At 36.9% G+C, this 14,665-nt stretch overlaps 1 protein-coding gene across 4 annotated transcripts in view; it reads right to left on the reverse strand.

The window, feature by feature from the left end:
* Nucleotides 1–1,902: 1,902 nt before the first annotated feature.
* The window catches only part of PHLDB2 (pleckstrin homology like domain family B member 2), a 235,163-nt gene continuing 222,400 nt past the window's right edge, over nucleotides 1,903–14,665 (reverse strand). For all 4 annotated transcript variants that reach the window (XM_050778855.1, XM_050778858.1, XM_050778857.1 and 1 more), the window contains 5 exons: nucleotides 11,320–11,410; nucleotides 10,236–10,382; nucleotides 8,154–8,373; nucleotides 4,434–4,519; nucleotides 1,903–3,819 (listed from right to left, as the gene is read on the reverse strand). In XM_050778855.1, coding sequence (XP_050634812.1) covers nucleotides 3,679–3,819; nucleotides 4,434–4,519; nucleotides 8,154–8,373; nucleotides 10,236–10,382; nucleotides 11,320–11,410 — 685 coding nt within the window. In that variant the 3' untranslated portion in view covers nucleotides 1,903–3,678. The remainder of the gene's footprint in view (nucleotides 3,820–4,433; nucleotides 4,520–8,153; nucleotides 8,374–10,235; nucleotides 10,383–11,319; nucleotides 11,411–14,665) is intronic.

Here is a 14,665-nt window from a genome sequence, read left to right on the forward strand (position 1 = left end):
ATGCTCAAACTCACTAAATGAAAAACTGGAATTTAAAAAATGCCTTTTCCCCCCATTCACTTGGCAAAAAAGAAATAATTGGCAAGAATGCTAGACACTGGCACTTATGTATGATTGCTAGGAAGGTGAATTGCTAAAATTTGTTGTCAAGTAATATGGCCACATCTACAATTTTAAAATATGCATCCATTCCAGTGCCTTTTAACGCAGTGGCACCAGTTTGTGATTATCCTATAGAAAACAACACTAGTTCTTAAGACTGCATATTATCTACTACACCGTTTTTAGAGGCAAAGAGAAGAAAAAAATGGGAATGGCTAACAATAGAAAAATAGTTGAATAAATTGTAGTACAAGGGTTTCCAGACTCCAGCTCTGAATACCTTTCAAACTAATTCCTGGGGGCCTCAAGCATCAACCATGAAGTTTTATGTAGTAGTTTCCTATTTAAAAGTTATGGTGGCTTGTGTAATACTTTGAGTACATATAAGATAGTAAAGTAACATTTATTATCCTGGTTATAAATTTGGGGGGCAGTAATTGGTACCAGAATTAAAGGCAAAGTTTGCATATAGTGAATTCAGCATGTCTTTGGAGTCGTGAGAACCTGGACTGTTGGCACAGTCTGGAACAGGTAGATAAATAAAGACTGAATAGATCTCTTTCTTGAGAGGTGGGATGCCTATCTACTAAGGACATATAGTTAAGGATAGCAACTTGATTTCAGGACATACTGCAAAAGATGTTGAGCTGTGTTGCCCATTCTCCATTACACCTGTTGTAGACTCTAAGGGACTAAATCACTAAGATGATGCCTGATGCATGCCATTTCATCATCCCTTATATCTCGTTTTGGTTTTTTGTTGGTGTATTTTTTTTTTTTTTTTTTTTGAAATAGAATCTCGCTTGTCACCCAGCCTGGAGTGCAATGGGGCGATCTTGGCTCACTGCAACCTTGGCCTCCTGGGTTCAAATGATTCTCCTGCCTCAGCCTCCCGAATAGCTGGGATTACAGGCACCCGCCACCATGCCTGGTTAATTTTTGTATTTTTCATAGAGACGAGGTTTCACCATGTTGGCCAGGCTGGTCTCAAACTCCTGACTGCATGTGATCCACCTTGCCTTGGCCTCCCAAAGTGCTGGAATTACAGGTGTGAGCCACCGCATCCAGCCCATCCCTTATATCTTAAACACTTCTCTCTGCATGTTTTGGATAATTGCAAATGTTCTCAATCACTTCTCCCCTTTTTCTTCCCCTTTATTTTTGCAAGTCTTCTTGCATTTTACTTGCAGTAGGATGAAAAATCTGACTGGTCATAGTGGGAAATCACTGCACAGAAAAAGCGGAGAAACCCATGGATTATTTTCTGTATTCACTCTTGCTGTCTAACAAATTAGAAACAATCATGGCTAGTGGCAAGTACAGATGCTTTTACGGACAGTAATGAGCTTGAAGTAGACAAATTTTTTCCACTCTGAGTACTTATTGTCAATGTTGACTTCATCAATATATAAAGGGGGCAAAGGGACATACTGCTGAGGGAAGCTTCTGTCTCTGAAATCTGCTGCCTTAGTTCAGGGAGACAAATGAGATCCCCAGCAAATAAATCTTTATATCACATTTACATGATTTTTTTTTTTCCTGTAAGATAAAAGGATAAGTAAACACACTCCTTGCAATCCCCAGCAATAATTGTATTTGTGTAAACAGACAACAATAAGATGTTAGATTTTTTTCAGGGTTCATTTCATTTTGTAAGCAATAGGATATAACCAGAGATACTTCTATTGGAATACTTCAGTTTATACACTACAAATCGTAATGTTAGCACACAACAAACTTTATGTAGTTTCTACAACTGTCATGTGCGATTAATTCATCCTCCATCATACTACAGACAGGTAACTTCAAAATGAGAGATGAGTTTATTTTCAAATGTGAAATCAGATCAACATTTTAATCCAAACTCAATATATTTAACACACATATTTAAGAGGCTTACTACATCATGCAATTGTATTAGAACACCTTTACAATCCTATGAAGAGAGTACAGTGCAGAAAAGTCGTATCTTTACATTAACCAACAAAATCTTAGCAATTACATTTTAGTCTTACATCACTTCAGGGTTTAAAAGTGATCACTGCAAAATCAGATTTAAAAAATGTCTTCCACAATCATGATTTTTGTCCTTCACTGTTCAAGTAAAATCTTGTGTCATCCAGTTGCAAAATCTTATTATTGACAACATGTATACGTGTCTACAAACCACACTGCAAATTAACAAAAGAATTGTACCCAGTCAGGCTGACAAAGTTTAATAAAGAGACACTTCTAATCTAATCATTTCATCTTGTAAGTAATATCTTTATTCTCTACATCTATTCATTTGCCATGTTTTAGGAAAGAGCACATTCATACTTTCAAGCATGCAAAACATGATAAACTAGAATAAATGGCACTGGAAAAACCATTATAAAAGAGACTTGCCTGAAGTCGTTTCATTTGACAAAAATTAACTAAAAAAAGGCTAATTGTAAAAAAAAACCATAATAAAATAATACATTATAGAGAACATTAAGTTGAACTTCATTTGCCACTTTGTAGAACTACACCACTTCTGCAAAGAAGTATTTTAATTGGTCTGTTCTTTGGTGAAAACAGAGTTATGATTTCATAGTTATGTCTAGGCAGCAGTTAGCAGGTGTGCTCCAAAACAAAAAGGAATCAGACAATCTAAAGGACATTGGCTACTGGTTGCCTTTATTCTCAGCACCAGGAATGCAGAAATATTCAGCAAAACAAGCTCCTAACACCAGATATTCTCTTTATTTAAAATTGTTCAACATGACAGAATGCCTGTTATGTAACATGACTTTTTTCTAAAACACACAGCCTTTTGCTCTTTCTTCTTTTCCAAAAAGTGGTTTTATATATATATATATATATACACACACACATATATACACATATATAAATATATATGTATAAATATATATATATATATATATATTAGCTTACACCAGTGGTGACACTGCAAAGTCAATTTCCTGGGCATTTGATGGCATCAGAATACCATTTTGCAATATACAGAACAATACAAAATGCAGTTCATCACTTGCAGTTACTACTGTTCCACAGAAGTCAGGTCAGGTCTTTGGTTTTGGTGCAGTACTTAAAAAATTAAGGCAAAACTCCTCCTAAAATGTATTTCCCTCCAAGCCCTTATTTGCTTATGTTTACAAAATAACTGTCAACAAAATGCTACCTTTTTTTAAAAAAGCCAGTTGATTACCAATAATGTCAATGCCAATGATTTGGGTGATAAAGTTATTCTATATTTCCAAGTATATACAGATATTCTGTAACCTATTTAACCAAATGCAACAACTGATTAAAAACAGTTTATAAGAAATGTTCCTGTAAGTGATCCAATTTATCAAAATAGTGTTTTCTTTCTCATGAAAGCTTCAATTCTTTTGCTATTTGTTATCAAGGTTTGTGTTAAAACCCCTTCTTTCCTTTTTACAAATAACTTGTCTTGATATGAAAGGAGTTCTGAGTGTTTACAGTTCAAGGGATGGATCTGTTGGGTTTTCTCATCCGGGGTTGAATATGGCTTCATTCTTGTAAGAGATTATTGCAGTTTGCCCTGAAGTGGACTGTTGCCTCAGTTCACTACAACAAGAAGTGAGTGTAACCTTCTGCCCCTGTAACTATAACATCCATCCAGATCCGCATGGCTTCTGGCGATGGGGCCACCATATAATAGATTCTGTCATGAGTCTTGACGCTAAAGGTGAGTAACGGATTAGGACTCTAAAATTCAAAAACGGAAAAAGAATGTAAAATAAACATCTTAAAATACAACATTAAACAACACAGACATGTGAAGACTTCTTTAAAACTTTCAATTTATTAAATTTACAAAGGCATAATTACTTTTGCTCTACTGTCACTCACACACCCGCCCCAGAGCCTTTTTCAGGATCGAACATGGAACATTCTGGCCTTTCTGAACAAGAAATCTCAGACAGAACTCACAAATTATTTCAGCAGCTAGTTTGTAAAGCTCTAGCAGGGTACCTATCTGAGAGTAGGAGCTTAATAAATAGTAGCTGTTACTCTTAGCCCTACTAGGACATGCTCATGATACCCCTCTTAACTATATGGTAGCTTCTTTTTAGAAACCTGGCAGTCACTTTGTAGGGTTTCCCAAACCATTATGTCCAGAATGTTTCCTCAATTTGCTATGACATTTTTTTCCTCAAGAAGATCAGCCATCCCACTCCGTGTTTACTTTTCCAGCACCATTCTGATCATATCTATCTGTTATATCAGAACATCAACTTCAAACTTCTTAGACCCCAAAAATATTTTTCCTTTCTTAATTATGCATTCAAATTGTAGGAATTTAGAAGACTGATGTTTACCTTATTAGCATTCTTGAGGTGATCATAATACACTTCTTCAATGGCTTGAAAGTATATTACTCCTTTCAATTTAGTTTCATGCTTGTCTGCAAAGACAGATGAGTGTTAAATACTTTATCGCCACTGAGGAACAGAAAAAATAATAATTTTATTACAATTATAATCATTAAAATATTTACAAAGTATTTAATTTATCTAAGATTAATTCAGAGAACTTGGGCTAGTGCACGAAGCCCCTTCTATCTATATTGGAAAAATAAAAAAGAAAAGCCATAAAATTACTAGCTGCAAACCAAAGAACTTGATGACTGCCTAAGGCTCTCCAGTCGATCACCTATCAAATTTTTTATTCAGGGTGCTTGATTTTTCGCCCCCACCTCCGTTTTCAACAGAGCTTCAACAAATAATTTATTGTCCTTTCAATGCAACAATTTCCAAACTGTTTTCAAAGATTTCATCCCATTTACCATAAAAACAAAGCAAAACAAAAACAACCAAAATATAACTCAAACATATAGCACCACCCTGTGATCTGTTAAGTTCTTGAAATATTTTGTAACTTAAACTCTGCAAAGATCACAGTGCATGTCAGCATATTAAAGAATTTTAAAAGCATGAATGAGGAGGTAGGGAAAGAGACTCTATCATACCCTAGTAGCGGAAGTGCAAATAAGACAGCCTCTTTGGGAAGACAGCTGGTAAATGGGCCGGCCGCGGTGGCTCACGCCTGTAATCCCAGCACTTTGGGAGGCCGAGGAGGGCGGATCACGAAGTCAGGAGATCCAGACCATCCTGGCTAACACGGTGAAACCCCGTCTCTACTAAAAATACAAAAGAAATTTAGCCAGGCGTGGTGGCGGGCGCCTGTAGTCCCAGCTATTCGGGAGGCTGAGGCAGGAGAATGGCGTGAACCCCAGAGGTGGAGCTTGCAGCGAGCTGAGATCGCACCACTGCACTCCAGCCTGGGCGACAGAAGGAGACTCCATCTCAAAAAAAACCAAACAAAAATAAAAACAAAACACACACACACACACACACACACACACAAATCCTCTTACTAAGCAATTCCACTTCTAAAATGTTACTGCATAAGATCTGGTGTGTGTGCAAATAAATGTACATGGATTTGTGTTTGTTATGGCACAAGGTTGCAAAAGATCTGCTTGAGCTTTAATAGGAGACTGATTCAATTACAGACCAGCCATACAATGAAATCTATAAAGCTACTGAAATGATGGAGGTAGATCTGTATCTGCTCCTAAGGAAAAAACCCTTGAAATACTATCACATGAAATAGGGTATGAATAGAATGAATAATTTAGTCCCAAATATATAAAAGAAGAAAATATATACATACTGAAACATATATAAAAATGAATAGAGAAAATCTAAAACAATATTTCTAGCTTGAAAATGAGAGATCAGAACTTTTGTGATGATAAAGAGACTTACTTTCATCATACAAATTTTTGTTATATTTTGAATTTTTTATTAGGTGAATGTCCCTTTTTAACTACAAAAAGCTAGTCTAAAAAATAATGGCCCTGAAAGGTTCAGCAGAGAGTAAAACTATTTAATTGCATTTAATCCAAAATATCCTAACCTATTTGCCCATGGACTATAATTTTTTGCTTGTTTTTCCTATTCCTTGTGAAACACTGTTTTAACTGATACCACGTTCAGTAAGTTTCAGTCAATTTGCAGACATATTTTCTAGGCCTCGGTTTTCTTTAGAGACTCTCCTAAAGATCCCAGTTAATATGCAGGAGGCCAAGGACAGAGACCAGGGACATGAATAACACAGAGTCCTGGGACTTTGCCAGTCAGCGTTCACATTTGCAGCTCCTTCACAAGTACACGGCCATTTCCCTCACTGACAAGCAGAAGGGACGTGGCTCCTGTAGGGTAAAGTACAGCCTGAATTGTGATCTGGATGACTGCCTGCAGACTGATCTATTCCTGGGCTTGTTGCGTATGAGAAGCAGGGGTGGGGGTAGGAGTGGACAAAGCTGATAGGTGATGACCGTAAACAGAGCTGAATGGGTAGCGTTTGTCCAACTAGGTCTTACCAGACAGTTATATCATAAATACATATTAAAAAGTGAATGAAATATAATTTTTGCCTGTTTTTTTTAGAATTAGGGTTCTGGGTAATTTTTCACATACCAAGAAGGTTTTGGTATTTTTAAAAAATTGAAATCAGTCACCAGCAGGTTGGGTTTGGAAAGACACACTTACATGGGTCTGAAACTTGGAGCTTAGGTTTAAAGCAGTTGGCCAGGGCATTAAACCACTCACCTGGCCGATAGATGAGAGAACGAAATAAGGCTCACAGAGAACAGGCGCACAGAAGAAGAGTGAAGCAGTTTTGTCTGAAGTTCTTTAAAGTTGTATTTTTGGAAAATTCTGGGTGAGGTTTTCTGAAGACAATACCACATCATACAGTTTTGTTTATGCAGTGTGTAGATACCAAATTGTATTAACTGAAGAAAGCAGCTCTGGATGTTTATAAAACCCAATGACAAAAAGCCCTAGAGAGGTAAAGCAGGGGACCTGGGACGGGCAGGCCACTGGCTTCAGGCCACTAACTTCTGCAGTAACTGGAACCTCATCCAAAGTGCTCCTCAGTGAAAGGCAGGCATTCCCCTACTGGCTCATCTTCCAAATTCTGGGGCTCCTGAGCCACTCTTTCCTTTCTTCCACAGGCTGCTTGGTTTCTCACACTTCTCCTTGTAAACATAACCTGACCTCACTGGATTGATTAAATGACTAGACTGTTACTTATATTTTATTGTATCGATACATTTTACTACTCCTGATGATGCTCATAAATACTGGTAGTCACCCCAAAACAGGGTTTTTTCATAACATCTGGTATGACACCACTCTTTTTTGGCACCTGAAAAGAAAGCAGAGCTATACCTGTACTAAAAATGGACATGTTTCACATGTGATCCCAGAAGAAATAAGAGGCTCTTAAGAAGTATGCCAGTGGCACTAATATTTCTGCATTTATATAAGATTCGGTAGGGTATGTTTCTTGTCAGCCGACATTTAAGAATCCAAAAATATTTCAGTCACTTAATAAATACTACTGATCACTAGTTTACCAATGAGCTTTATTGTCTGTGCTTAAAAGACCATTCTAGTTTATGAACTATAGTTGAATGATTTTCAGCTACAGTTGCCTAATTGTGTGTGACTTAAATAGGATGTATGACAATCAATCAATCACAAACCACGCCCCCCTTTTTTTTTCTGGTGTGGTGGTTTGAAAGGCAATATTTTTTCTGATCCCACCCTATAGTGATAGTACTTCTAGTATGATATTGTGATGTTTCATAAAATGCAGTGAACATAAACAACTTGTTACCTAAATAAAGAATGCATTAAAACAGCAGAACAAATAAAAGGAACTATTTTGATCTAAAGAATAAATTTTACTTAATATTTATTGGGACCTGAGTTTACTTCAGAAGTAATATAGACCACTTCGCACTTTTTAAAGTAACATATAATGTCTATTATTTCTAGAAAGGAAATTCATATCATATGGACTATATAATCTAAATATAAAATAATGTACATCTATAAATCTAATATTGCCATTAATTCTGTTATGTATCAACCTACCTATTTACACTGAATTTCAATTGCCTTTGCTCTTTAACACAGGGTTCTCGTTTTGAGTATATGGCTTAAATTTTTTTTATCACCCACCTGCATAATAAGAGAATGTTCGCTTGTTCCGATCAAAAACAAACCAACGTTTTTTCCACGTTTTAATTTTCCCACCCATTTTGATGAGGAATCCTCGACAGGTCTTCTCTGTGATTGATACATGGTAACAGGTGTCAATATTGTGGCCAGCAGTCTCTACGTGGCTCCGCAAATCAAAGTCTTCCTTCCGGACAGGCAGGTAGCGTGTCAAAGGACGAGCCTGGAAAAGTGCAAAACTCATTGCATCTACAGCTATTTGTTTTGTTTTAGGTCACAGATGTTTAGAAGCAGAAATTAACTGTGAAACCTAAGCTTTAAAATGCCCATATGATTAAAAGAGCTTAAGATAAACAAAGCACTTATCATTTGGAGTCTAAAAAGTGGATAGGATTTTCAGAAAGATGCTGTAATATGTAGGGGAGAGGTAGATAAACTCAGAGACCTGATTCTATTCCTTAAGATGGGCAGTTGAGAAAATGAAAAATGGTCATTTATCGTAGTGTAAAAGATGTACTTTGCTCTTAACAAACACAGAGTAATGAAGTATGAAGTTTTCTGGGCTGCTCCCTGCAGATGAGGACTGCTTCACCGCTAAGTTTCCAGAAGTTGTCCCTGCCACAACTTAACAATCATTCTCAAGTAATCTCAAGCATGACATGATTGATTGAACACTATTTAGTAAGTACGGCCCCCACAGGATCCCACAAAGCTGTACTTGTCAGTTTACATATATTCCGATAGAAATTGACAGCAGAGGTTTATATTTTGAAAAGTAAAGCTAAAATAAAGACAGAAGTGGAATCAAAATGACCTAATGTAATGAACTGTCCAGGACCAGATGCCAAAGGGATGTATTTAGATGTCTTTCATGTTACCGATGGCTGGTATGAAAGCTCCTCCAATCTAGGAAGCATATATCTCCATGGGTGATAGTTCTAAAATGGTGTCTTATTTTACGCTGTTAAATAACTCCACCTCTTTGCCTTGGGGAAATGACCTAACTACATACTTGGAGGCAACACTTATAATCAGGATTAAAATAGAATTGTGCTTTTTGGTTTGGCTTCAGATAGTAAACAAGCATGGATGACTTTCACCGCAAGTCAAAATTTGGCACAGGGTTGGGCATGATGAAATAAAATAAACAAATTTTACTTTCTACTTTTCCTTCAATACTTAACATTTGATTGTGTGGTACTTTGGTTGTAACAGATGCTACAGGCTTACTAATACCTTGAAACACACAAAGTCTTAAAGATAGTCTCTAACTGCTATACTATCAAACGGCCAGCAACCACAAAGAATAAAAGTAATGGTATCTTTTGCCTTTGAGTCTAGCGAATCTTGATAAAATGGAGTTGAGCTTTAAATTACATAGTACTTAACAAAACTTTATGTTAGTTTCTCAGAAAACATATTATGTAAGCAGCTATAGTGACAAGAACAGAGATTCAAAATCTACGACGACCAAGATAAGACATTAAACAAAATGTGTGGTTTCTCCAAATTTTGCCTGAGTACAAGCTTGTTCACAGGTGTGGAGGCCCTAGTGTAGCAAAGAGGAACACGTGTTACAACACAGTGCTCAGAAAAAAAAACAAAACACTACCACCACGACCAAGACACTGGGCATGGTGAAAAATCACCCAGCTCTAGATTGTTTGCTTGTAAAAGACGGCTTGGTAGAACCTCTTCCATTCCCCAAGCAAAGGTTTCAGTTCAGATGTTGTATTTGTTTTCAGCAGCAAATCCAGTTGCATTTTTAAAAGCTGCTGAAAAAAAAAATTCTCTTTTTAAAATGTACTGCAAGGAATGGGTGGAAGAAAAAGTGCTGCTCCTGGCAAAATGTTCCATGCATGACTAAGGAAAAGTGTCATTTGGTTGGTGGTTCCCTAAGAGTTTTGAAATGAACTCACATTTTTTTTTTTTTTTCACAGGAATGCACACTCTTCTCTTAACCTGTACATGTCAAGTGCTAATGCTCAGTGCCCAGGAAAGCATCCTCAGACACAGAATAGCTGTCTTCTAGGAACTGCCACCAGGGGGCAACCTGCCCTTATCCATTCAGATTGACCAACCAACCTGTGCCCTTTGTTTCTCCCTTATTTTTACTTCCTTTTCTATTAACTTCTGCCTCTGGCTAGTTTCTTCCTGTAATCGTTTTTCCAGGATTTCCCGGCGTCGTTTTTCTTCTTCCAGGGCTCGTTTTTTGGCTTCCATTTCCCGTTCCTAAACATTATGCATAATAATGATTATTTTAAGACATACTGGTTATACTTGAATGGTTCCAACCAATATAAAAAAGATAATTCTTACTAGACAAATCTTGGTTTGTAGACTAGTCTCTTATAATACATAACCTACAAGAAAACAACTCATAACCATGCCTGGTATAGCTTCCAAAATCATCATCTGCAGAAATGCAACCACTAAATTTAATTAACAATTAAATTGTGGTCTTTAGTGAAAATCCAGCTTGCTAATATATTCAGTCATTTCATCATTTCATATCAACCAGCAAGTCTCCCATTTTAAATAAAAAGCCTCACAAACCGTCCCCAGCACTTATCATGTGATTTAGCCTGTCTTTTGACTACTGTCTTCTAACTGAAGGCCATGGTCCCGCTAATTCCTGTTGTTGCTCTGTAGCTTCCTGGCTGAAGGTCACAGAGGAAGCATATGGGGAAGTTAGAAAAGGAAAGGAGGTGCCCATGAGGGCAGGATGCAAAAGCATTTTGGGGGATTCCTAAGGAAGTCAGATTCTGACTTGAAATACAGTCATAATAACGTGGGATTTTAAATATTACAATAGTGCAGTTAGCACAAGCTGGGAAGGATGAAATAATGCATAAAGACATGACATTCCTCCCTGCTCCTTGGCAGGAACACAAAGCAGCCATCAAAAACAACAACAACAAAAAACTACAAGCGTTCATTTTGGTCTATGTCAATACTATATATTTCAAGTTATGGGAAATCCACTGCAGTAGAGAGCTTTAGAAATCATCTAACACCTTTATTTTTCAGATAAGAAAATGAGACTGAGAAAGGTTGAGTGATTATTCAAGATCACACAGCTCCTTAAGGAGGAGTATTGCCTGATGCCAAGCGCAGGGCTCCTGCACCAGGGTATTACAGACCTCCGGCATGAACATATGAAGCTTACCCTGGATTCGAGCAGCCGCGTCCTTTCTGCATGAGCCTGCTTCAAAAGTCTCTCCATTTCTTCTATTCTAGCAATATTTGAAGTGCTGGCACTGAATCAAAAACCAAAGCCTTTTAAGAATATTGGTTTAGACTGAGAAATCTCTCTAATACACACACAAACACACACACACACACACACACACACACACACACACACACACGGGGTCAAGGGAGGTGCATGATAAAATCCAAGCATACATAATTTAAAGAATGTTACTTACGAGTCATTGGACCGAAGAGGCAAATCAATTCAACTCTGAAAATTGTAGGTTACACTGACTTACCTCAGTTTAGAAGACAAAATATAGGCAAGCAAAATAATGCCAATGCTTTACTCATAGGTAAATAAACCAAAACCAAATCTTACAAAGTGTGAGTTCTAAATGCTCCCTCCAAAGTCTAAAAATAATGGCCCATGAGAGTCCTTCCCATTAGTTTAATGACTTAAAGATATCAGACCAACAAGACTATCACCAACGTTCTATATAAATGACTGGAGCCTATATAATGTTCTTCAGTTGCGGAATATATATTATGAGCTACTTTTTGTTGTCCCTTTATATATGTGGACACTTCATTTATTAAATTATGATGCCAATTAAAACATGACTTCTCCTATAGGTGCAATGGATGGATAGCATCCAGTTTTGTGAAGAGTACCCCCTCATGATAACAATCAGAAAACTGTATAAAGAGATTTAAGAGGTTCAAAAGAAATGATGGGAAAGATATCACTCGAGTGAAAGATGAAACCAAAGGTAGAGAAAGGTGCAAGAACAGTCAGGGTAACTGAAAGACAAAGCAAAAACTTGAAAATGTTTAACACAAAACAGGAAATTTTATTTTCCACTTGCTTACATTCTAGTTGACTGTTCTGGAAAAGAGAGACTATAACCTAGGTCAAAACTTACTTACTTTGCTATTTCAGCTACGGGGACCATATGCTGTTTCTAATGCATGATACTTGTGTACTCATTTAAGTACCTGTCTTCTTTACTAGACTCTCTTGAGGACATACAGACTTTCATGCCTGTATCCCTGTAGCATAGAACCTGACACAGAGTAGGGATACATGTTTGTTAGACACATTCATATAAAAATAAATTCATTAAAAATTCATATAAAAATGAAAAATCAGAGCCGTCTTGGTTATAGATAATTATTAATATAGTATTCTCAAATTATATTTTTGCAAATCAAACCTAGGATGGTTTAAATCTAGGGTTAAGAGTTCTATCGAAGAGAACACAGGGCGTACAGTTTATTCTATAATCAGTACTGACAGCCCCATTACAAAACACATCCATTAAGGAGTGAACTGTCTGAGGAATATCGGATCCTTATAAGCTTAACAATTAGTCTGCACTTGGCAGAGTAACCTTGGACCACTTTTTAGCCAAGTGTTTTCTCCCACATGAAAGAGAAGAATATGGCAATATCTTCTCATTATTTCCATTAGCCAGTGAGGAGATACAAAAGAGTAAGCTCTGTTCTCTTCAGCTAGCAAGAATCCAAGGGAAAGAAATCTTTTAATTTTTGTACAGGAATTCTTATTCTCCTTCATTGTGAATACCTGACTTCATGGATGGAAGGGGATAAACTTCATTGGTCCAATTGAGAAAGCCAAAGACATGCATGCAGGACATATAAGGGCACCAAATTATATTTATATTCTACAGTGTAGTTTGTGACATCAAATATGTATGTTTTATATCTCTCATTAATTTGAAAATAATTTGAATTTCACTAAGTTTCAGGTCTTGAAAACTCACCAGTTAGTCAAAACAAACTCACCAATAGCCTAATGCCCATTTATCCCTTTTTTTCATATAGTCAATGTTTATTGAGATTTCACCGTTTACCATTTTCTTTGCTTACATGTCTTCCCTCCTCCCCCCACCATGAGGTTTATTGAGCATACATATACTTGACAAACAAAATTTGTATGTATTTATAGTATACAACATGGTGTTTTGATGTATGCATATATTGTGAAATGATTAGTACTATCACGCTAATTAACGGGGCTCACTTCTGTAATCCGAGCACTTTGGGAGGCCAAGGCAGGCGGATCACCTGACGTCAGGAGTTCAAGACCAGCCTGGCCAACATGGTGAAACCCCATCTCTACTAAAAAGAAAAAAAAAATTAGCCGGGTATAGTGGTGGGTACCTGTAATCTCAGCTACTCATGAGGCTGAGACAAGAGAATTGCTTGAACCCGCAAGGCAGAGGTTGCAGTGAGCTAAGATTGCATGACTGCACTCCAGCCTGGGCAACGGAGTGAGACTCTGTCTCAATAACAATAATAATAATAGGAACATGTTTATCACCTCATGTGGTTGCCTTTTGTGTGTGTGTGTGGTGAGACACATTTGTCCCTTAATTCTTTCTATGATAGCACTATTGCAGAATGGTAATTCCTAACAAGTAGTTATGTGTGGCCATGATCATCTTCCATAGTTGCTTTGCACAAAACTAACTCTGTGGTGCTGGCAGCTGCAGATAACTAATCCCCATGGTCAGAAACTACTAATATTTAATGTCATCGTCTTACGAGATCTTCTGAATGTCAAAAAATTAAAGCCAAAGTAGAAGATGCCTGTAAAAGCTGGAGTGCAAAGGGGAGAGAAAAACAGGCATTTCTCTTCTGTACCACCATCAACTTTAAAACAAAATGCATGATACTCTAAGATAAGCGCTTACCATTATGATGGAAAAATAAGTGATAAACACCAGGGAAGCAGGTAATGAGGAACTAATGTTTAGAATGTGTATTGTGACAAAGCATCCTTAATTGGAAATTTTTTGCAGATTCGTAGAAAGAAGAGTAAAAAACTAAAAAATCTTTTCTGCTTAAGATTCGTTTTTAACTCATGTACTAAAATATCCCCAAATTATAAGCCTATTAATGAGGTAATTCCATGCTGAAATTCTGGTTGCATAAACTTGGTCTCGTGGTTTATTATGTAACAAAAAAATATTTGTAGGATGATAGGATTACTCAGAGTTGTGGGTACGTTCGCCCTGCACTTTTTGTGGAGACATCACTTTGTGACTACCAGAAAGTTACATGAGTTGGACAGTGTTTTTGCTTTTTCAATATCATTATTTACAGTGTAGACAAACCTAATGCTCAGAAAATAGGTCTTGGGTCATAGAAAACAGACAATTGAGAGTCAATTCTGCATAAAATCTCCATTCTGCTAAAATTATTAAACTGGCTTATAGAAGAGTATTCTGAATACTACCTACACTGATACTTCTTATTACTATTATCATTATTAACTTACTAAACCCTGACTT

This window comes from Macaca thibetana, chromosome 2 (assembly GCF_024542745.1).
Source record: "Macaca thibetana thibetana isolate TM-01 chromosome 2, ASM2454274v1, whole genome shotgun sequence".
Lineage (NCBI taxonomy): Eukaryota > Metazoa > Chordata > Mammalia > Primates > Cercopithecidae > Macaca > Macaca thibetana.